The 21,052-nt window shown below is 56.3% G+C and overlaps 1 protein-coding gene across 2 annotated transcripts in view; it reads left to right on the forward strand.

Annotated features, from left to right (window-relative positions):
• The window catches only part of ITPK1 (inositol-tetrakisphosphate 1-kinase), a 161,411-nt gene that overhangs the window by 82,105 nt on the left and 58,254 nt on the right, over positions 1 to 21,052 (forward strand). For both annotated transcript variants that reach the window (XM_060167069.1, XM_060167033.1), the window contains one exon: positions 11,679 to 11,804. Coding sequence is in view for 1 of the 2 variants with exons in the window: in XM_060167033.1 (XP_060023016.1) it covers positions 11,679 to 11,804 (126 nt within the window). In the remaining variant the exon portion in view is untranslated. The remainder of the gene's footprint in view (positions 1 to 11,678; positions 11,805 to 21,052) is intronic.

Here is a 21,052-nt window from a genome sequence, read left to right on the forward strand (position 1 = left end):
CACCCCCGGCCAGAAGGGCTGGCGTCGCAGGGTGCGTGAGCTGTCCTGTCACCACTGTCACCCGCTGACCTGAGCTTAAAAGCTGAGCTTAAAGACAGCTGCCCAGAGCCGTCGAGTGCATTGCAGTCTCCCCGTCACGAGTCTTAGCAACCTGTCAGGGTCACCACGTGGCACTCCGGGAAGTTGCTGATCAGAAGTGCATCAGGCTGCCCCCTCCCGTGTGGTGTGTGGTGATCCTTGGGGACTTTCTCCCATTGCAGGGCAGGGGTGGGCAGATACATTGCCTAGGATTTTCCGTGGTGGTTTGGTCAAGTTTCTACATTTCTGTGACCCGGCATTCTCTAGAATTCTCCCAAGTGAGTTCGGGAAGGGTTCTAGCGCCAACTTTCTCCCTCTGTCAGTGGCCAGTGCACACGAGCATTTTAAAATACTTGAGCCCTGCGCTGAAGATGCCAGTTTGACTTGATACTACCCAGCGCCTTTTCAAGCGATTTGGAGAGCACTGAACTTCTCTTTTCCATGGGATGTGTTTAATTTTTTAAAAATGCTTTCATTAACATTATATCAAATACCAGTGTGGAAACTGCCTCAAGGAATGCTCTTTTTGGACTGGAAATAAATGACTATAGAAAGGATACTGCTTTGGGGCTTGAAAAAATAATCTTTGCAGGCTTTGTAGAAGTTTGACTCAAAGTTTTCCTTTCTTATTGTTAAAGAGGAGGCACAAAGAGTGTGTATTTTTGGCCTGGAGAATTCTTAGCCGCTTGTGACGCGAGCTGCCAGTTGCCGTTCTGCAAAGATCGTGGAGATAAAGGCAACATTGAGATGTGTTTTCCGTTGTCAGCAGGAAAAAAAACACCCTGGGCTGGGAGCCAGGGCTGGGCAGGGAGCAAGGGGGCATGGTTTGGGAATCCCAGCTGGGGGTGGTCAGCTATTCTCATCCCACCAGCTCTGGGTACCAGCCCTGGGGCCCTCATATTACAGACAAGGAAAGTGATGGCCCCCCGTTACTCGGCCGGTCAGTGCAGGCTCCTGACCTGCCCTCTTCAGAGTATCCTGGTTCTTGAAGTTCTTTCTTAAGCCCTCTGTTCTGTGAGGCCATAAAATTGACAACTGTGCATGTTAAGTGCTTCCAGTGTGTTCGAGGCCGGTTGCCGACCCCTCACAGGTGTTAACTTCCAGAGTGGCCTCTTCAGAGAGAACGGAGAGGTAACTCCCTGCCCAGCGCCCTCCGGGGGCTTCCCCTCCCTCTGGGGACACCTTCCCAACTCCCAGTCCTGTCCTTGGCAGCTCTACACAACCTGCGCCATGTCCTTGTCCCCCTCCCCCGAGACCCCCCCACCCCCAGTGCAGCCTGTGCTCGGGGCCCCACCCGGCTTTCCCCGTTCCTCCTCCATCATTCCTGGGTCCTTCTCCTTGTTCAGGTCTCAGCTCAGATGGTGGGTCCTTGGGGAGGCCTCGCGTTAGTTCCCTGGACTGCCCTGTAACGAATTCAAGATTGTGCGGCTTAAACAACAAATGTATTGTCTCACAGCTCCGGAGGCTGGAAGTCGAGATCAGGGTGTCAGCGGGGTGGGTTCCTTCTGAGGCTGTGAGGGAGCGCCTGTGCCAGGCCTCTCTCCTAACTTCTGGTGTTACTGGTGATCTTTGGTGTCCTTGGCTTGTAGGTGCCTCACCCTGATCTCCACCTTCATCTTCACGTGACATTCTCCCTGATGTGTGTCAGCACCCAAATTTCTCCTTTTTATAAGGACACCAGTAATATGGAGTTAGGGGCCCACCCTACTCCAGTATGACCTCAGCTTAACGAATTACACCTGCAACGCGCCAGGTCCTAAATAAGGTCACCTTCTGCGGTACTGATGGTTAGGACTTCAATCTCACCTTTTTGCGGGGGCGGACAGAACTCAACTCCTAACAGGCCTTCTCTGATGAGTCCGTCCCACCCCCACCCCCACCCCAGTATGCTCTCTACACTGATTTTATTCATGGTGTGACGCTTGATGGCCACCTGAAATTATTTTTTTTATTTGTTTATTGTCCATCTTCCTCCACTAGAGCATGAGGTCCTGAGTCAGGGAGCTTGGCCGTCCTGTCCACTGTTGTATCTTCAGCACTCAAGCAAAGCCAGGCACAGAGTGTTCACTCACAGGAACTGCTGAGTGAATGAACGAATGCATGGCTGGATGCACGGGTGGGTGAAAGGATGAGCGAACGGCTGAAAGAGCGGCCCTGCGAAGCAGGTGCTCTCATCATCCCCACACGCTGAGATTCCGAGAAGACAAGGCCCGGTTGAAGAACAGTCTTTTGTGTCTGATTCGCGAAGCAGTAGCGGTTTCTCTTTTATTTAAATCTTAAAGAGCAGAAGCAAGGATTGCTGTGATCGCGTTCTTGATGTTTTGAGTTTGTCAAATGAGACACGTCTCACCCTATGTGCTTTTGCACATCCTGCAGTCACGTTCTGCTCCCTGCAGACACTCACCCCCGTGGCCCGCGGAGTGCCGTTCTCTCACACCTCCATCACCTTGTTGGCCGCACGTGTCGTTCGGGTGGAGGATGCAGCATGCGTTGGGTACCAACTTCAAGTCTACCATCTGGGAGGGAAGTTGGCATCCAGGTCAGTCAGTGCTTGATCTGAAATCCTCGGTAGGAAGTGCAGGGAGAAAGGTGAGAGCCAGTGCAGGGCTGGGGTCGGGGAGGCTCTGGAAGAGGGATGGTGGCATTTGAACTGAGCTGGCTGAGAGCTCAGATGGAGAGCCTCACCCCGTCTCAGCCCAGGCTTTTAGCTTTTTGAGCTTTTTTAGGTGAACGGAAGCCTCTCTGTGGGGACTGTTGTCCCTTTGCCTCTTTTCCTCATCCACCCTCTTGGGTTCTTGAGGGTCAGTGTCTGGTGACTCTCCGATCCTGCATTATACTTGGTTGTAGACAGGCACCCAGAGGCAGGGGCCCTCAAGACACTCATGGTCTGCTTGGGAGGGCAAGACTCAAGCCCAGGAAGCCATGCGGGTGATCAAGGGGTGGCTCCTCCTTTGCTCTTTTGTGCTGTGGTTGGAGCCCGGCCTTTCCAGCCCCCGGAAGTTCGTGGCCTGCTAGCTTGGCTGAGAACGCAGCTACTGTGAGGCCTTGGGCCTCTTGAGCTCCCTGTGGAGGCCAGGCCTCCTCTCTGCGGGGTGCACATCACCCTGCTTGTCCCCTGGGCATGTATCCTTGTTTGCTCTGTGGCCCCCAGGCACCCTCGACTTTCTCACCCTGCCAGGCTCGGGTGTCTGCAGCCTGTTCCTGGGGCCACTTGGACTTCTGCAGAAGACTTCGACTGGGGGTTCCAGTGGGCCCTGTGGAACCCCCCTCCCTGAGCACCGTGTAGGCATACTAAGCTAGGGGGCCTTGGGGGTCCTGGCCCCTGGGAGCCGGGACAGCGTGCTGAAAACAGAACGAGGGCGATGGCTGTGGGGAAAGGAGCAGGTAAAAGACTGGGGTCAGAAATCCCTTGGGCCTGCCCCCCACTGGCAGCGCCCTTCTGTCTTCATTTGCTCAGTGCACAGTGGGGCTAACATTTACTTGGAGGAGTGGCTGTGTAAGTGCTCCATAAACATCGTGTGAATGGATGGGTAGGTTGATGGGTGGATGGTCTGAGTCTTAGCCTCAGGGAAGCATTTCAGCACATGTTAGCTGGTCTCTGGCATAGCTGGGCACTGTGCCAGGCTATGCAGGGGTCGCAGGGAGGAGCAGGACACAGTCCTGGACCTCAGCGAGGGCACACAGGCCAAGGAGAGCTCTTCTTCTGAAACTCGCCAGTGGTGTAAGCGTCATGCCTGGGGCCCAGAAAAGTCCGACCTGAACCCCAAGGGCAGGTACTGGTTGGTCTCGGAGGAAGCGGGTCCAGCAGGCACTGTGCCTGATGAGGGTCTGGAGGGCCCGAGAGCAGAGAAGCCTCCAGGAAGGGAGAGCTGACACTGCTCCTTGGCACCGTGCCTGCCGGAGGGCCTGCTGAGGGCTCAGCCCGGCACTAAGGCTTTGCCAACACTGTCTTAAATGCTGGAGGCAATGACTTCCCTGGCTGTTTGAGATAAAGTTGGCATGCAGATTCCCAGAACTTTGGAGCTGCACGCAAGGGACCTTCATCTTTAGGCCGTTGAAGGAGTTGGCCCTTCCTCTTCTGGGGGAGAAGGTTATCCACGTGTCTGCCTTAACCAGATTGTTGTTTGTTATGCTAGTAATTGGAGACCAGTTGCTGAGAGATTGGGGCATTGGGTCAGGGAGTGTTGGGGCAGAGGCTGCCGGGGTGACCAGCCTGCGGGTCTTGGTGGCCAGCCCCACGTGACCCCCAGCTCCTGAGGTCTCTGAGGGCCACTTTGAGCTCCTTTGGGAGGGAGAGTCGCTCTTGCTGGGAAGGGCCTTCGGGCTGCTGTCCCCTGTCATCTTTTGGAACCAACCCCGCCGAGAAACACGGGACTGGGACTGCATCCTCCGAGGCCAGGCACCCTTTTGCAGTCTGTCCCTGAGGCACCAGACCTGACTTTTCTCTCAGGAGAGCCCTACTTCTGCCCGGCAAGGCCTTTCCATGTTGCATGTGGCAGTTCTGTCCCCGCTCCTCAGACCTGTGGAGAGTCCAGAGGAATAAATCAGACTCCTGCCCACTTGCCGTTGATCAGGGCCATTGAGTCTGGACCTTGGCTGGGTCAAAAACTTCATCTAGTGACTTGCATTGGAAGTCACAGCTGAAAACACGCCATCCGCAGGGATGAATTGAGGGGCAGAAAAGGGATGGGAGGAAAGCCCCAGGTGCACGGGGCACCCTTTGGCTTAGTGGCTAATTGTCTGCCTTTGGCAGGAGAGAGACCAGGTTCCCATGCAGCTGTAATGGGATGACCTTGGGCAGGCCACTTAACCTGTGACCCAGTGTCCTCACCTGCACCTCCCGCGGTCAGTGCTTATTAGCTCGTCTGCGGCCCAAAGGCAGGACTCTGTGTTACTTATCATCATTAACAATGACGGTCCATTTTAATGTGGCAGCGTGAACACGTTGAGGAGTCTGATATGAGCTAGGACAAGTGACCTGGCTTTGCAGAATCCGAATTCTCGTCTGCACCTGAGCTCTTGTTAACCGTACGTGCGGGAAATTTCCACTGGTCCTTAGTAATGTGAAGACCAAGAATAGGGCAATGGAATGGCTGATCTTTTTGAGTGCACAACTGAATAGGAAAAGCATACCTCCTGCAATTCTCCTTTACTGTCACCATTTTACACACTCACCACGTCTGATAGCAGGTGTCGGGGGGCTTTTCCCACACCACGCAATCCTGCGACACCAGCTGGGTGTCCCACGGTTTAGCTCAGTTTCGACCCTGACCACCTGGAGATGAGTGTCAGATGCCACAGGGTAAGGACTCAGTCCCACTAGATGAATCCTTGCAGACTTACCAGATGCTGATTGCAAGTTTAGCTTGTTACCTGTGCTCCTGACCCCTCACAGGTTCCCATGACCCCCTCCTCTAGTTTGATTAATTTGCTGGAGTGGCTTCCGGAATTCAGGAAAACAGTGGACTTACTATTTACCAGATTATTACAGAGGATTATGGGAAAGGATACAGTTGAACATCCAGGTGGAAGAGGTGCGTCAGGCAAGGTACGTGGGAAGAGGCTTCCGTGCCCTCTGAGCGACCTAGTCTCCCAGCGCCTCCATGAGCTCACCAGCCAGGACGCTCCCTGAGCCCTGTACCTGTGGAATTTTCTATGAAAGCTTCATCACAAAGGCATGATTTGTCGTGATTTCATTTTCCAGCCGCCCCCGCCAAAGGATAGGGAGTGGGGCTGAAAGTTGCAGTCGTGGCTTGATGTCATCATGCCTTGATCTTTCTGGTGACCCGCCCCTATCCAGCCCACCAAGTGTTGCCCCATCAGAATAAAAGACACTCCTGTCATCCAGGAAAACCCCATTTGAGGACAGGCCCGTGTGGTCACCCCCCTCGGAACCTGAGTTTTCAGGCCAGAAGGCTTGTTGTCCTGGCACCGGTGCACGGCTCCTGCACACTTGCTCTGGGTTGGGCTCCGTCCTAAGTAATTTACACACATTAACTCGTTCAGTTCTCACAACAGCCTGAGTGGGGACCCATGAGAACGACACAGAGCTTAAATAATGTGCCAGGCCTCATAGCTTCACAGCCACTCCTAACAAGACCCGGCTGCCGAGCACGGTTGTGCAATGGTAACCACACCTGCCTGATGTCCTCACTGGCTTCACCTGCAGCCTTTGCAGTTGAGAGGTCAGTTGCAGCCTGTCTGGGTGTTCAGAGAAGTGTAGACTTTTTTTAGCAGCCCAGGCCTCTGGGTGGAACACCTTGCATGTTGCATCCAGAGAGGATGAATGGCCCCCAGCGGGAGCAGGTGTGGGAGCCAGTTTTCCCGAGTCCCCAGCCTCGCCGATGAACCTGCTTCTTTTGTATCTAGCTGGTTATTGATCATGTCAGGGAAGCACGTGCGGGAGTTTGGGAGCGAAGGGAGAGCTGGCAGTACAGCCCAGAGAACCCTCCAGAGAGCTGAAAGCCTCTGCCTTTGATCTCATCTGGGCACCCCACGCCCTTCCCCCATCCACACTCTCCCCTCTGGGGACCGTATCAGGGTAGACTAACTGCCAAAGCCGCAACCCCAAATTCTTAGTGGCTTAATGCACTGAAGATTTATTAGTTGTTCATACCACAGCCGAATTCGGGTCCCCTAGGCATTGGAGTCTTCCGCTGGTCCTTGGCTTCCAGCCTGCAGATCAGGCATGAGAGAGGGGCGGTTATGGGCCACCCCTCACCCTACCCGCCCCCCCCCTTGCCCAAGGTGCCATTCAGGGGCCAGTGCTGTAGGAAAAGCTCTTTCGAATGAGGTGGTAGCTTAGGGCACCTGAGGCATTTGGAATTGATAGATACAGGAGAGGATTTAATGCAGGTGAGTCCTGCATCGTTGCAGCTGCCCCCTCTACCTGGATTACACCTCCCTTCCGCTGCCCATCCCTGGAGGTCCCATTCTTCCTTCTCCCCTCCATGGCTTGATCTGGACACCTCCTCCTCTGGGAGGCTATTTCAACCCTCTTAGCAGAAAAGAGTCACCCTGCTCTACGGAAGGTCCCTCCTCCTTGGTCTGCGTTGTTCACTCTGTTCTTTAAAGCTGCCAGCGCATTTAGCAAACGTTTACCGAGCTCTTGCCTGGAGCCCCGGTTCTAGGTCCTGGGGATGCCAAGCCCCAGCCCTGGTCTTTGGGGATCTCACGGTCTTGTGGAGGAGACAGAGGGTTAAAGAAATGCCTTTATACGTGGAAGTTACAGTGCAATCCTGGAGGGATGTGCAAGAGGGTCCTGGGGACACGGGTGAGACGAGGGAGCCATTAATTCTTCCTGTTGGGGGAGGGGTGAGTTCAGAAGTCTGGAAAAGGATTGAACTTCTGAGCTGGGACTTGGACGATGAGTAAGAGCTCACATGTGGACAGGGGGATGCGGGGTGGGGGACATCCCAGGCAGAGGGCTCGCTCTGGCAGAGGAGCAGAGCACCGCCCTGTGCAAGGTCTGGGGCAGCCGGGGCTGCATCCAAAGTGAACAGATGCTCCTACGGCCGCCTGAGGTCCTGAGTTGAGGAGGCAGGGGTCGTCGTCTGTGCGTGGTGCACAGGTGGGGTCCAGAAAATACTTGTCGAATTAACAAGTGACCACGCAGAAGCAGGAACCTGTCTGGAGGGCTCATCTCTAAACGGAATGTTCTCATCCAGCCCTGGGCGGTGTAGTTACGACATCCTCATTTTATGAATAGGGAAACCGAGGCACAGAGCAGTTAAGTGACCTGCTCCAGCCCAGAAGCCTCTGAGCCGGGAGGGGTTTCCAGGCATCTGCTGTGCCCATTATCCCATCCTGTCTTCCTCGACCAGGTGGTGGGGAAGGCGGGGGTAGGCGGAGCCCAGCTCACCTTGGGTCCGGGCCTGGGCATGATGGGGTTGCTTGTTTCGGAGGTCAGAGGTGACTGTTAGGCCACCGGGGTCTGCGGGCCTTTGTCCCATCTCTTCCCAGCCCTCCCCCCACCTTAGTCTGCCTCACTGCCTTCTTCGCTGAGGAAACAGGGGGCCCTTGTTCCCTCCGAGTTCTGAGTGCTCACAGAGCAGCATCCAGCGTTGGCCTCACAGGAGGGCGTGAATTGGAAACGTGGCGCCTGCAGACCCCCTCTGGCCACGGCAGGCGGCCCTTTCATCGGGACGCCTTGTGACTGGCTGAGAGGGACCCTTTCTGAGGAAGAGAACAGGTCCCTGGGACAGTTCCCTTTTCTGCGAACAGAGTGGGGTCAGAAAAACAAAATGGCACAACTGAAGTGAGTTCACTTCCACCCGAGCCCCCATCCCCACTGCATCTGGGAAACGAAGCCTCTGAGGTGCCTCCCCTGCCCCAGGGTTCCCTCCTGTGCAGCGTCCTCCATCTGAGGGTCCCTCGGCTCTGACACCCCCCCTCCTGAGGGTCCCCTCTGCTGCGGTCCCCCTCCTCTGCAGGGTCCCCTCCTCTGTGGCGCTGCCTCTCCCTCCTGAGGGTCCCTCCTCTGCAGGGTCCTGGGGTCTCTCCCACGTGCGCCCAGAGCCTGCTGAGTACCACTCCTGAGGATGCAGCCCCAGAGGGCCTTCTCCCCCTTCCCAGCCAGTGGAGAGAGACTGCCGGCTCCTTGGGGTAGACCCCCTCAGGATGACAAAGGCTTGTCTGGTCCATTGAGGAAAGGCAGTGCTGGAGGGCCATTTATTTATTTTATTTTATTTTATTTATTTTATTTATTTATTTATTTATTTATTTATTTATTTATTTATTTTTGCGGTGCGCGGGCCTCTCACTGCTGTGGCCTCTCCCGTTGCGGAGCACAGGCTCCGGACGCACAGGCTCAGTAGCACATGGCTCACGGGCCCAGCCGCTCCACAGCATGTGGGATCCTCCCGGACCGGGGCACGAACCCACGTCCCCTGCATCGGCAGGCGGACTCTCAACCACTGCTCCACCGGGGAAGCCCTAGAGGGCCTTTTAGAGCCACTGACAGCACTGCTTGTGCCCCAGCAAGGATGCTGCAGCGATGCTGAGGGAGACCATCCAGGCCTGACGTGTGTCCTGATTGCTGTTCTCGTGAAAGGGTTTCACTGGCACAAAAATGCTTGGAAAATACACAAAGGAAGGTGGCCGGCTTCCAAAACTCAACTGTTTACCTTCAGTGGGGCGGCTGGGAACGTGGGGAGCTTATTTTCCAAACAGCCCACGGTTGTCAGGTCTACAGGCCTTGGGTGATGCCAGGCGAGCGTGAGCTGAGGGCATTTCCTGCCCACCTCCTTCCCCAAACGCACTGGGGCCCCAGGTTCCTCTCAGGGGCTGACTCTGTCCCCTCTTGCTGCATGGGAAATGTTCTCTCTGGGATGGGGTTTCTGAGGCCCGGGGCGCCCTGCCCAGCATCACCATGTGACCCAGTTCTCTTCCATCCGTGGCTGTCTTGGTCTGAAAATATTGGCTTCTTGTTTTGGTGCCTGTCACAGCGGAGCCGCGGTTACAGCACAAATGGGCTTGTGTCTGTGGCACCTCTGAGAATGAGCTGTCCTTTGCCCGTGTTCCCACTTCCCACCGGCTGCTCTGCCTTCCTTCCAATTCTGTTTTATTCTGGGAAGTGGAGTTGGATGGGAATGTAATAATGAATCCGCGGACAGAACCGGAAAGGTCCTTGGAGTTTCCTGTTTTTTATCCAAGGGGAAACTGAGGCCCAGGGATGCCGCTAGGCTTTTGCACAGGCCCCAGGACACCTAGCAGCTTGGCTGCGGGCTGAGCCCATTGGTGTCACTGTGTGTCCAGGCCCCAGCCGGGCCACCTCCCACCCGTGAGACCTTGCCTGGTCATTTTTCCTCCTGGGCTCTAGGTGTCCTGGTCTGTGAAGGGGGACCATCACCCCCAGCTCCTGGCTGTGCTGTGAGGACAAATGCGTTTCCCTTCCCCGTCCAGGAGTCCCAGAAGGTGGGCAGCTTCTCAGCTGGTCTCATTTTTGCTGTTTTGTACACAGGCTAGTCACCACGGGGAAGGATCGGTGTCCTTCAGTATTTTCTTTTGGTGAAGTCCATGGGATTTTTTTTTTTTTTTTCAAATAGGTAAAATCCCTTAACATCTTTCCTGGCAGACAATAAAAAGGAGGAGTTAAGGATATCAGCAGAAAAGAGCTGGTACATTCCGAAGCCTTAACGGAAAAAGAGTTTAAATGAGGGAGGATGGCAAGGTGTGGGCAGGGTCAAAGGAGCCAGCGGGAGGTGGTGAGGCACCCCGAGAATGGCGGGCTGTCACCACCCCAGGCCTCAGGGGACTAGGGGAAGGGAGAGCTTAGAGACAGTGGTGGTCGTGGGAGAGGGGCTGCCCTGCGCAGTGGGGACGGTGGGAGCAAACACCCAGGCTCCTCTCCCCTCTTCTGCTGGTGTCTCCAAGTGGCCGGACTCGGCCAGCAGCCAGAGGACAAGGCAGCTGGGTGGTCGTGGCTGTAGAGGACAGCGTCCCGTGGCACAGGGCAGGCATGGGGCGTGGGACAGGCCCGGCTGCAGCTCTGCCTCTGCCCTCTCACCGTGAGGTCCCAGGCAGGTCTCAGGAGTCTGTGTCTGTGGGATTCCTTCTCACTGTGTGGTTTGAAAATGAAAAGAAACGAACGGACATACGTTTTTAGCACAGTGTCTGCCTAGAGCTGTCACCGTGATTTCTTTATGAACGACTTTGAAACAAACAGCCGGGAATCCCGGAGGGAGGCCCCCCTGGGGGTGGGGCTGAGGGCAGGGATGGCGCTGGTGGCTGTCTCCGGCCTCTGCTGAGGCCACACAGGGGGTCAGCCAGGTGCCGGGCTGGCGCCGTCCCCTCCAAGGGAGCGGGCCACGCAGCTGGTGGCGGCCGCGTGCCGGGCGGCAGACATCTGGCCAGTCAGGAAGCTCGGTGTCAGGCGGCCCCGGCTGTTGGCAGGTGCTGCTGTCTTGGGGGTCAGGTGATGCCGACTGTCTGTCAGCCAGCAGCTCTGGCTCCCCCCGGGGCCCGATCTTCCTAACCCCACGCTCTTGAAAAAATAAACACGCCCCCCAGTGGAGCCGTGCCTCAGGGACCCCAGGCAGCCCGCTGCCCCGTCACTTTGTCATCATAGGCCCTGATCTCAGTGTGAAGTACCAGCTTCTGGTCTCTCAAAGCAGCAGCTCTTAGATTCGCGCAGATCACAGCTTTGTGGAGACTGTGTGTAGTTTTGTGGAGAGAGTGTCCGCTTGCATCTCAGTTCAGGTCTGGCCGTGTGACTTCAGTCGTTGGACTTGACCTCCCGGAACCCTGGTGTCCCCACCTGAAAAACCTGGGTGGTAGGGCAGCTGCAGTGTGGCCAGTAAATGCTTTCACAGTGACTCTCCCTCGATCCACAGAAACTTCGTCACCCTGATTCCACGTGTGTATCTTCTGTGTCCCGGGCCGCTTGGGGCTCGGGGACAGAAGTGTAAACACAGGGCCTGCCCCGGAAGGGCTCCAGGTCCTCAGCGAGTTCATCCCATTCGTCCCGTCCTGTCCCACGAGTGCCAGCCCTCCTCCTGCCCCCTCTCCGTGCCGCGGGGACATGCAGAGGAGACGGGATAGATGGGGCAGCGGGCTCAGGAGCTGAAGTTGTTCTTTTTCTCTGTGTCTCCCGCTTGTAGCTGAACCTTAGCCGGCCAATCGAGGAGCAGGGCCCCCTGGACGTCATCATCCACAAGCTGACCGATGTCATCCTCGAAGCCGACCAGAACGACAGCCAGTCCCTGGAGCTGGTGCACAGGTTCCAGGTGCGTGGAGGGGTGAGGCGGAGGCCGGGAGTGGTTCTGTGCATTTCCAAAGCCGTGGAGCCGCCTTGCCGTGTACTGTGTACACACGGCTCTGCCACTGCCAAGAAGACACGAGCTTGTGGTCGGGCACTTCCCTGCCGGGACCTCTGTCCCGTCGGAGGCGAGACGAGATTGAACCAGGGCACTGTTGGCACCCGCTCTGCCCTCTACGCTGAGAGACCTGATTTACCGATCTGAGCACTGCAGAGTCCGACTCTGCACGTGCCTGTGCGTCCTCAGCGACACACAGCCGCAGCCACAGGCGTGGAGTTGGCACAGGAGCGGAACCCTCTTGCCACCCCTGGAGAAAGGGACCCCCAAGGGCCTTTGAACTGGAGCGGCTGCCCTTGGCCCCCGAGTCCTGCCGTGGTGGAGAACCCCTCTCCGAGCTCACGGCTTTGACCCTGAGTGCCCATCTCTGAGCTGGGACCAAGTCTTCTTGGCTTTTCCCTTCTCCCTTCCCCGTTTCCCCAGCAGCCTGGGTCCTGACCCCACGGTAACCCGCCCGCCACCTTGGGGGGGCTGCCATTGCCGCTGCTGACCTGCCCTGTGTTTTCTGTGTTGTGGACAAGAGCGTGATTCATTCCCCAGGAAAGCGGCTCAGGGGTCATGAAAAACAAGGTCATGTTATCAGTGAAAATGCAGCTGAGAGAGAGAGGGCCTCCCTGTGGGAGGGATGCTCGAGCCAGCGCTTTGCAGTGTGTGATAACCGGAGGGTTGACGTCCTGTCTTTCTTTATCAGGACAAAGGGGACTCTCATCGCCACATAGCAGCCCTCCTGCTGACAGCATTTTCTTCCCCTATGTGTCCAGGGTCGGTGGCCTCAGCCTCCCTCACTTCCCTGTGGCTCTCGCCCCCTTCTTGACGGACTCTGGCAGATTCCCGCTTCCCATGAGCCCTGGTGGCCCGTTTGTGGCCCTGCTGGTGTCCTGTCCCACTCCCCCACGCAAGTGGGGAGGTGCGCTGTCCACACGTGGTGCCCTGAGGGCCTTTGCCTGGCCAGCAACCTGAAGTCTCTTCCGCTTCCATGGGGCTGGGGGGCCGTGGGGAAAGGCGTGTTTGGGCTCCTCTGTGAGCTCACCAAGCCTCAGTTTTCTTATTTGTAAAATGGTGTTAGTACCAGGAAAACCTCATACCGTGTCGGGAAGAGTAAACAACACGATGCGTATGAAGTGCTTCACCCGGTGCTCAGGCCCCAGCCAGTGCTTAGTTGGTGGTCAGTACCAGTGTGATCACATGACCCCCTCGAGCCTTAGTTTCCTCTTCTGTAAAATGGGGTTGCTGCTAGGTCCTACTTCTTAAGGTGGGCAGGTGGCTGTGAGAAGTAAATGTCTTTGAGTATGTAGAAGTGTCTAATGTTTGCTGAGTTCTTACACCTGCTCCCACCATTACTGCCTGTGTCATTACTTTCTTAGATAAAGGACTGGGAGTTAGGGAGCAACCAACCCTGGGGGGCCTCCCACCCCCTGCTCCCCACAGGCACACCCACAGCCCACGGTGCAGGGCAGGTGGTGGCTGAGCACTGAAGGGGAACTTGGTCCCCTGTGTTCCTGTTCTTGTGCAGAGAAGGTTGGAGAGCATGTCAGGCGGCACGTGGGGACGTGCAGCTTCAAGGGTTTCAGCCACCGGCTGCGTTTCCCAGGGAGGTCTCGGCTGGGTCCCAGGAGTCTGTCCCACCCGGGGCACACACAGCAGCCGGCCCTCAGATGCCTGAGGTGACCTCAGGATAACCTTCCAGCCTCTCAGTATCTCCGGGATAAATTTTCACTGCCGTCTGTGCTTGAGCGTGAAGCGGATATCTGCTAAGGCCGGGATGTTTCCTCTTTTGCGAAGAGCACGATCCTTTGGGGAGGAGGGTGACAGGCTGCACTTTGCACAGGCCCCGAGAAGAGAGGAGAGGGGCAGGGGCCGGTGGAGAGAGGGACTGAGAGGTGCCAGGTGAGGCCTGCTCAGCAGCACGCAGGCCATCCTCCCGCCACGGGGCCCCGGGCTGTCGGCGCTGACCTGGTCTTCCCACCCTGCGCGGGATACAAGATTCAAGTTCAGAGCCAGGCCATAGACTGACACCTGACCTTGACCGTGCCGTTGTTTTCAGATTCCTGTTTTAATATTTATTCTCGGGACATGAACAGGGAGGCACGGGCTTAGGTGCGGGGAGGGGCCCAGGGTCAGGAGAGGCAGAGGGACGTTCAGATTTCAGAGACTGGGAAGCAGGTCCCCGGGCTTGGGTTTGCAAAGCTGGCCTTTCTGCATTTTGTTGTAAGGAAACAGAGAAAGGTGGTTTGCCCCAGAAGGGGCTCAGCTCGAAGGGCCTTCACCAAAGGCGATACTCGGGTCCCTGGGGAAGTGGCTTGGGGCTGTGTGGGTCAAGATAGATGAGTTTCTGAGATGTTTCTGACAGCCCTAGAGCATTCCGCCCATGGGATGCTTCCATTAAACCTCCAGGACCCAGGGATGGACAGGAATTCTCAGAGCTGAGAGGTTATGCTTTTTTTCTGGCTGCCCTTGTGGACAGGTTGGGGGTTGTGTGTCTGGAGCTTATGCAGATCACTAAAGCTGGTTGCCATAGAAATCAACTCCCAAGCTGCCACCTCCCCCCGCCCCCCCACCGAAAGGAATACTGGCCTCGAGAGGGCTTGGCGTGGAGAATGATCAGGATGATTCAGTTGTTTTTCTGCGCCAAGGTTCTCGTGGAGCCGACGGCCTGGTGCCGCCGAGGCTGTGCCCGAGATTCAGTTTTCAGGGAACAGACCTGGACAGAGGCCCCCTGGGGTGGTGGGAGGGCTTCCTGGCCTCTAGAGCTGCTTCTTCAGGGGAGCGACCAGAACCTCCTCGCTGTGGCACCCAGGGCCAGCTGTCAGGTGTGGCCCGTGGGCCGAGGGGGTGGCCCTCCTGCTGCTGCCCCAGAATTGTTCGAAGTGTTACGGTGACTGTATTCCATGAGTCAGGTGGGGCTGTCTGGGTGGGTCTTCCTGGGGTTTCCCTGAATGAGCTCGGAAGGAGGAGGTTTGAGTCTAAACTGTCGCCTCTTCTCCCCATCTCCGTTAGCTGGAAGGATGTTAAGTGTCCCCCAGATGGCCCCTGGACCCCCTGTGTGACCACAGGGACAGCTTCCTCTGAAGTGGCACAGTGCTTGCTGAGCTCCGTCCACAGGAGCCCCCAGCCCGGAGGGGAGGCCTCGGGAAACCAGGAACTGCACTCGCAGACCCCAGGGTGATGCACTAGGAGACGCGCAGACCTGATCGCCGCTCATCCTGACTAAAAACTCTTTCACACCTTTTCATTGCGATGATAGTGAAGACTGTAGCCTCTGACGTGGCCCGTGAGGCCTGCAGTCTGGCCGCGGCCTCCCTCCCCCCCTCCCCAGCCTCATCTTGTCCCACCCGCCCCTTCCTTGCCTTGCTGGCCCTCCTGCAGCAGCTGCTCAAGTTCTGAGCTCTTTTCCACCTCAGTGCCTTTGCACAGGACGTTCCCTTAATTGGAATTCGTCCCCACCCCCAGCTCTCAGCTCAGGTGTCCCTTCCTCAGGGATGTCTCTCTGATTACCTGACTTAGGACACATTCCCTGTCCCGGGCCCTTAAAACTTTGCACCTTTCCTTCCCTCTGTTTGGAAGTTTGTCATTCTCTACTGGTTGCTTCTGCCAGTCTCTCCATTTGGGGATTATAGCTCCGCAGGAGCAGAGATCACGTCTGCTTCAAGCTCCCCGGGTATCCCCTTTGCCGCACACAGTGCCTGGTACGTAGGAGACATGTCTACGTGTCTGTGAAGTGGAAGAGCGTCGTGAGTGCGGGGCTGGTGCAGGACGCCCGTGCGGGTCAGGGGTGGGAGAAAGTGGCTCCAGTGGGTAGCTGGGCAGGGGCGGGGAGGGCTCACGAGGCAGACAGCACCGCCTTTTGGGTGCATGTGGACCTCCCTTCGGATGTGGGGACCTGCAGGTACATAAGAGTGGAGAGAGTGCTTTTCACACCAGGCTGTGGGACTTGGACTTTATCCTGAAGGCTCAGGGTGGGAGCGATAAGATCAGATTTAACTGGAACGAGAGGCCCTGCTTAGGAGGGGGAATTACCAGTGCAGGATGAACTCCGAGCAGTGGGGACACTGTGGTCATTGGAACCTGGCAGTTTTCTGAGATGGAGAGGGACTCATGCCATTGGAGGCTCAGCAGTGCCCCCTCCTCACTCCAGGGCCCCTGTGGTCCTGAGCGTTCCTTGCTCAGCCGTGACAGGCCAGCCTCTGAGCGGTCCGGCCCGGCCCTCCTGGGCCTGTGCAGGACGATGCTCCGCCCCCCTCACCTCTCGGGTCCCGTCAGCTGTTTGGTTGTATGAAGTGGATCTGGGAGGGTGCTCTTCCCTCGCCGCGGGGATGTCGGCAGAGAATGCACACTTTGCACGTTGGGTCTGCGTCATCATTACCTGAAAGGAAGTAGCATTTCAGTAGCCCAGCTCCCTACCCCCTACCCCTTATCCTTTTAAAAAACAAGTTTATTGAGATGCACATCCCATACAATTCACTCTTTCAAAGTGTACCATCCAGTGGTTTTTAATGTATCCACAGATGTGTACAACCATTACTACAGTCAGTTTTAGAACATTTTCATCACCTCAAAAAGAAACGCTGTACCCTTTAACTGTCACCCCGTGCCCACCCCAGCCGTAGACAACCACCACTTTCTGTCTCTATAGATTGCCCCGTTCTGGACTTCAATATGCATGGAATCATATAATACACCATCTTTCGGAATTCCCTGGTGGTCTAGTGGTTAGGACTCTACGCTTGCACTGCCGAGGGCACGGGTTCAGTCCTTGGTTGGGGAACTAAGATCCCACAGGCCACGTGTAGAGGCCAAAAAAAAAAAGACAATACCATCTTTTGTGACTGGTTTCTTTCCCACAGCATAATGTTTTTAAGGTTCATCCATGTTGTACCGTGGATCTGTGCTTCTTTCCTTTTCACGGCTGAATAATATTCCAGTGTATGGCTAGACCACATTGTGTCTGTCCAGTCATCAGCTGGTGGACATTCGGTGGTTTCTGTCTTTTGCCTGTTATGAAGAACGCTGTTGGAAACATTCATGTGCATGTTTTTTTTTTTTTTTTTTGCGGTACGCGGGCCTCTCACTGTTGTGGCCTCTCCCGTTGCGGAGTGCAGGCTCCGGACGTGCAGGCTCAGCGGCCATGGCTCACGGGCGCAGCCGCTCCGCGGCATGTGGTATCTTCCCAGACCGGGGCACGAACCCGTGTCCCCTGCATCAGCAGGCGGACTCTTAACCACTGCGCCACCAGGGAAGCCCTCATGCGCATGTTTTTATGCGTACGTGTGTTTTCATTTCTCTGGGGTATACACCCAGGAGTGGAATTGCTGGGGCCGGTGGTCGGTTGAGGAACTGCCAGACTATTTTCCCTGGTGGCTGTACCATTTTAGATCCCCACCGCATATAAAGGTTCCAGTCTCTCTACATCCTTGCCAACACGTATCTGGCTTTGATTTTAGCCGTCCTAGTGGGCGTGCAATGGTATCTTGTAGTTTTGAATTGGTTTAAAATTTCCCTGGCAACCAATGATGTCAAGCATTTTTCTGCGTGTCTGTCCATCACTTGTATATCTTCCTTGGAGCCCTCCTTATACTCTGTGTGCAAATGTCTAGAGCCCTCAGATTTGCCTTTTTCCTCCTCCAGACTGTTGGGCGCCCACAGCAGGGTGGTTAGGAGCGCTGATAACTGGAGCCCTTGCCTGGCCTCAGAGCTGGCCTCCCCACTGCTTGCTGGCTGGCCTTTGGCATGTGCTCAGTTCCCTCATCTATAAAAAGTGGACAGCCATCGTCCACACCTCCCAGGACTGTGGGGGGACTGAGTATGTTAACACGTGTCCAGCCCTCAGAGCAGCCCTCAGATCCTCGAGGCGTGAGTTGAGAATCTGCTGGGGCCCGGCCCCGGGGCAGGAAGCGGGCCCGCATGTGGCCCGCCGCTCCCTGGCGGTGTAGCTGCAGGCTCCAGTGTTCTCCTGAGATGCTGGAGGACATCGGAGAGGATGACTGTCAAGACCCCTCCCTCTCCATTCTGTGGGGACTGGCTCGGCCGCGCCGCAGTAACGAGCAGCTCCCGGGACCCAGCACAGGCCTCCTTCTGCCCTGTGCCGCACACCCTCCGAGGGCTGGCTGAGCTCTGCTGCACGTCTGGGACCCGGATGACGGGCAGCTGCTGACGGGTCCTGGTGGCCGAGGGAAGAGACCTCAGTGAAGCTCGTCCTGGCTCTTAGCTTCTGCCCCAAAGTGACACAAGCTGGGGACTCCTAACGTTTCAGTGGCCACACGGGTCCTCCAGGCAGGGATCAGGGAAGTAGGAGCCGCCTGCAGGCCGGGGAGCCGAACATGGTGAACAGCAATACACAGGGCCCTTTTCTTCTAAAAAATAAAAAGGACGCTTCAACAAGTTAACATGCAGGATGCCCTCGGCCCCGAGTGCGTGCAAGTGTTCACCACTCTTACTGTTAGCGCCTGGCGTGTGAGAACACGTGTAAAACACTCTGCCCAGCTGGAGCACTTAGTGACCACTCGGTTGTGTCAGCTTGTTATCATACCGTGACGATAGTCCAGCAGCCTTATCTGTGACTGTCGGTTGCAGCCAACTTGAGAGTGCTTAGAGAAGTCAGTGAGACAGTGATTATGAAAGTGTCCCCAAGTGAGAGTTGTGCTCTGTGACAGGGGGGTGGAAATATGGACTGTCCTTAGAGGCAGGGCCGGGTGGCCTTCAGGGGGACTTTGGATACTGTGCCTGGCTCCACCGCTCACCAGCTCACCCACCTGGGCCTCGGTTTCCCCGCCTGCCATGCCAGGAACACACCAGGATGCCAGCAGAAGACGGTGGCATTGAGAGCAGTGGTACCCAACCCCAAAGGCCATTGCCGTGAACAGCGGTGATCACCTCCAAGACCACAGCTCCGTTTTACTCCGAGACCCCTCTGGCTCCGAAATGATTTCACAGCTGTGTTGACTCAAACCCTGTCGACCTCAGATGTTTACTGAGCAGCTGTCAGCATGGGGCTCTGTCCTGTGTGCTGTAGGCGCAGAGGGCAAGTAGAAGAAACAACAGTTTTTGTTGTTGGAGGCTTTCTAATCTGATTAAGAAGATGACGTCTAAACCTATCAAAAGTTAAGTGAGTTTCTGTCTGTCTTGGGGGCAGTGCCTGGTGGCATGTGGGCCTTCTGGACGGGGGTCAGAGCCCTGAGCACCAGGGAATGATTCAGGCCGTCACCATGGAGCCACGGGAGAGGCCACCGTTTCCTGAGCACATCCCAAGTGGCCCTCTCTGTCTTGGGCACTTCACATCTTGTATCTGTCTCATTGGATGCTTATATATCAATCCATGGGAAAAATGGAATTACTTCCCCATTTTTTTAGGTGACAAAACTGAGGCCCAAGGAAGTTAGATCACTTGCCTACAGCCAATCAGTAAGAAGGCGGCTGTGCCCTTTTCAGATATGCTTCAGAGGGGCTTTGGCCGGCAGCGGACGGAGCCCTGGAGGGTTGAGAGCCAGTGGTTCCCGGTCCCTGTCTAGCATTGCTCTGGCATCGGTGGTGCCACACGATGATAAAATGTTGGCCGGCAGAGGCCAGGGGAGGCAGAGCTGGGCAGATCTGGTGGCCCTGGCCCGAGGACAGATCCTGTCCCGGGAGGCTGTGAGGTCAGCCTCCCCATGACTGCTGCCCTGGGTCACGAGGCCCCTCCTCCCGTGGCGGAAGTGGCCGCACAGTCCACCCATTGTGCGTCCAGGCCAGGCCAGCGGGCAGTGGCTGTGAGTCTCTCATTCTGCCCCAGGGAGCTTGGGGCCATTTAGGGCCATTGAGTGTCTGCAGGGCCTTTCCCTGTGGCAGGGGAGGCCAGCCCCCCAGGAAGACGCACAGCTTTATGACCCTGCCTGTTACCTGCCCAGAGCAGAGATGGACTTGGTACAGCACTGGGTGGGGCGGTGGGAGGGACGGCCACGCGAAAGCCTGAGCTCACCCGGCGCGCTGGCCGTGGTCCCTCTGTGTGTGTGTGTGGACAGTCACCATTTCACAGCTCAGGGTTGGAGGTCTTCTGGGTTTTAGAAATACTCATGTTTGCTACTAATACATTTTCCCAAAGTCATAGGGAAAACCTGTGTATACACATTTCAGGGTTCCTTAGTTCGGCCCTGTGGACGTGTTGGGCTCCTCGAGTACCAGTATCTGGGTTTTGGAGATTGGGAACCCCCACCAAGAGGTCTGTAGTCCCGTGGGTTCTTTATTTCAGGAACATCTACGGCAGGAAGGTGTCTTCCACTCTCCTCCTGGCCTCTTTGGGGCCGTGACTTCCTGGCTTGCTTCTGTGCCGCCCGTGTGGTCTGTGTGCCCACGATAAAGGCCCATGTGGTTTCTTTTGACTTTGTGTAATAAATCACAAAGTCTCTCACCAGCCAAGAGTAAAGCTGCTCTGGTGGGCCGCGGGCTGGGCCTCCGCTGACCTCCGTCCTCTGGAGACGGACAGAGTGAGCCACGAGGACCTTCTGTGAGCCCCTCCCACGCTGGCTGGGGTCCATGCCCCCTGCCTCAGGCCTCACACACTCCCTGGCTTCTAGCCCCTGACCTGGCCAGTATCTCGCAGTCTCTCCATTGATCCATGAGATCATTCGTCAAATAACCACTGTGTCATTCATTCCACAAGTCTTAATTGAGCACTTGCTGTGTGCCAGGAATCCTAAAAGACATCGCAGATACAAAAAATAAGGCAGGTCAGGTGGATGCAGCCCCCTTCCCCACGGGGTGTGTGTGTGTGAGTGTGTGTGGGTGTGTGGGTGTGAGTGAGTGTGAGAGTGTGGGTGGGTGGGTGTGAGTGAGGGTATGTGTGGGTGTGAGTGAGGGTATGTGTGGGTGTGAGTGTGTGTGAGGGTGTGTGTGAGTGAGTGTGTGGGTGGGTGGGTGGGTGTGTGAGTGTGTGTGTGTTGCTATAGGGGAGGCAGGATTGATGCTAAGAAAACACAAGTAAATGGAGGAAAAGCACCGTAGTCTCCATTTACGGTAAGTTCTAGGAAGAAGAAAAATCAAGACCTGTGATAACAGGGAGGGTGTTATCCCCTCTCTGAGGAGGTGACACTTGAGCCAGGCCTAAAAGGCCTAGTGAGCAGGGGGAGGGAGTGAAGCAGGCGAGGGGCTACGTCTGCCAGGCCCCTTGGCGAGACGGGCGCAGAGGC

The sequence above is a fragment of the Lagenorhynchus albirostris genome, chromosome 1 (genome assembly GCF_949774975.1).
Source record: "Lagenorhynchus albirostris chromosome 1, mLagAlb1.1, whole genome shotgun sequence".
NCBI classification, from domain to species: Eukaryota; Metazoa; Chordata; class Mammalia; order Artiodactyla; family Delphinidae; genus Lagenorhynchus; species Lagenorhynchus albirostris.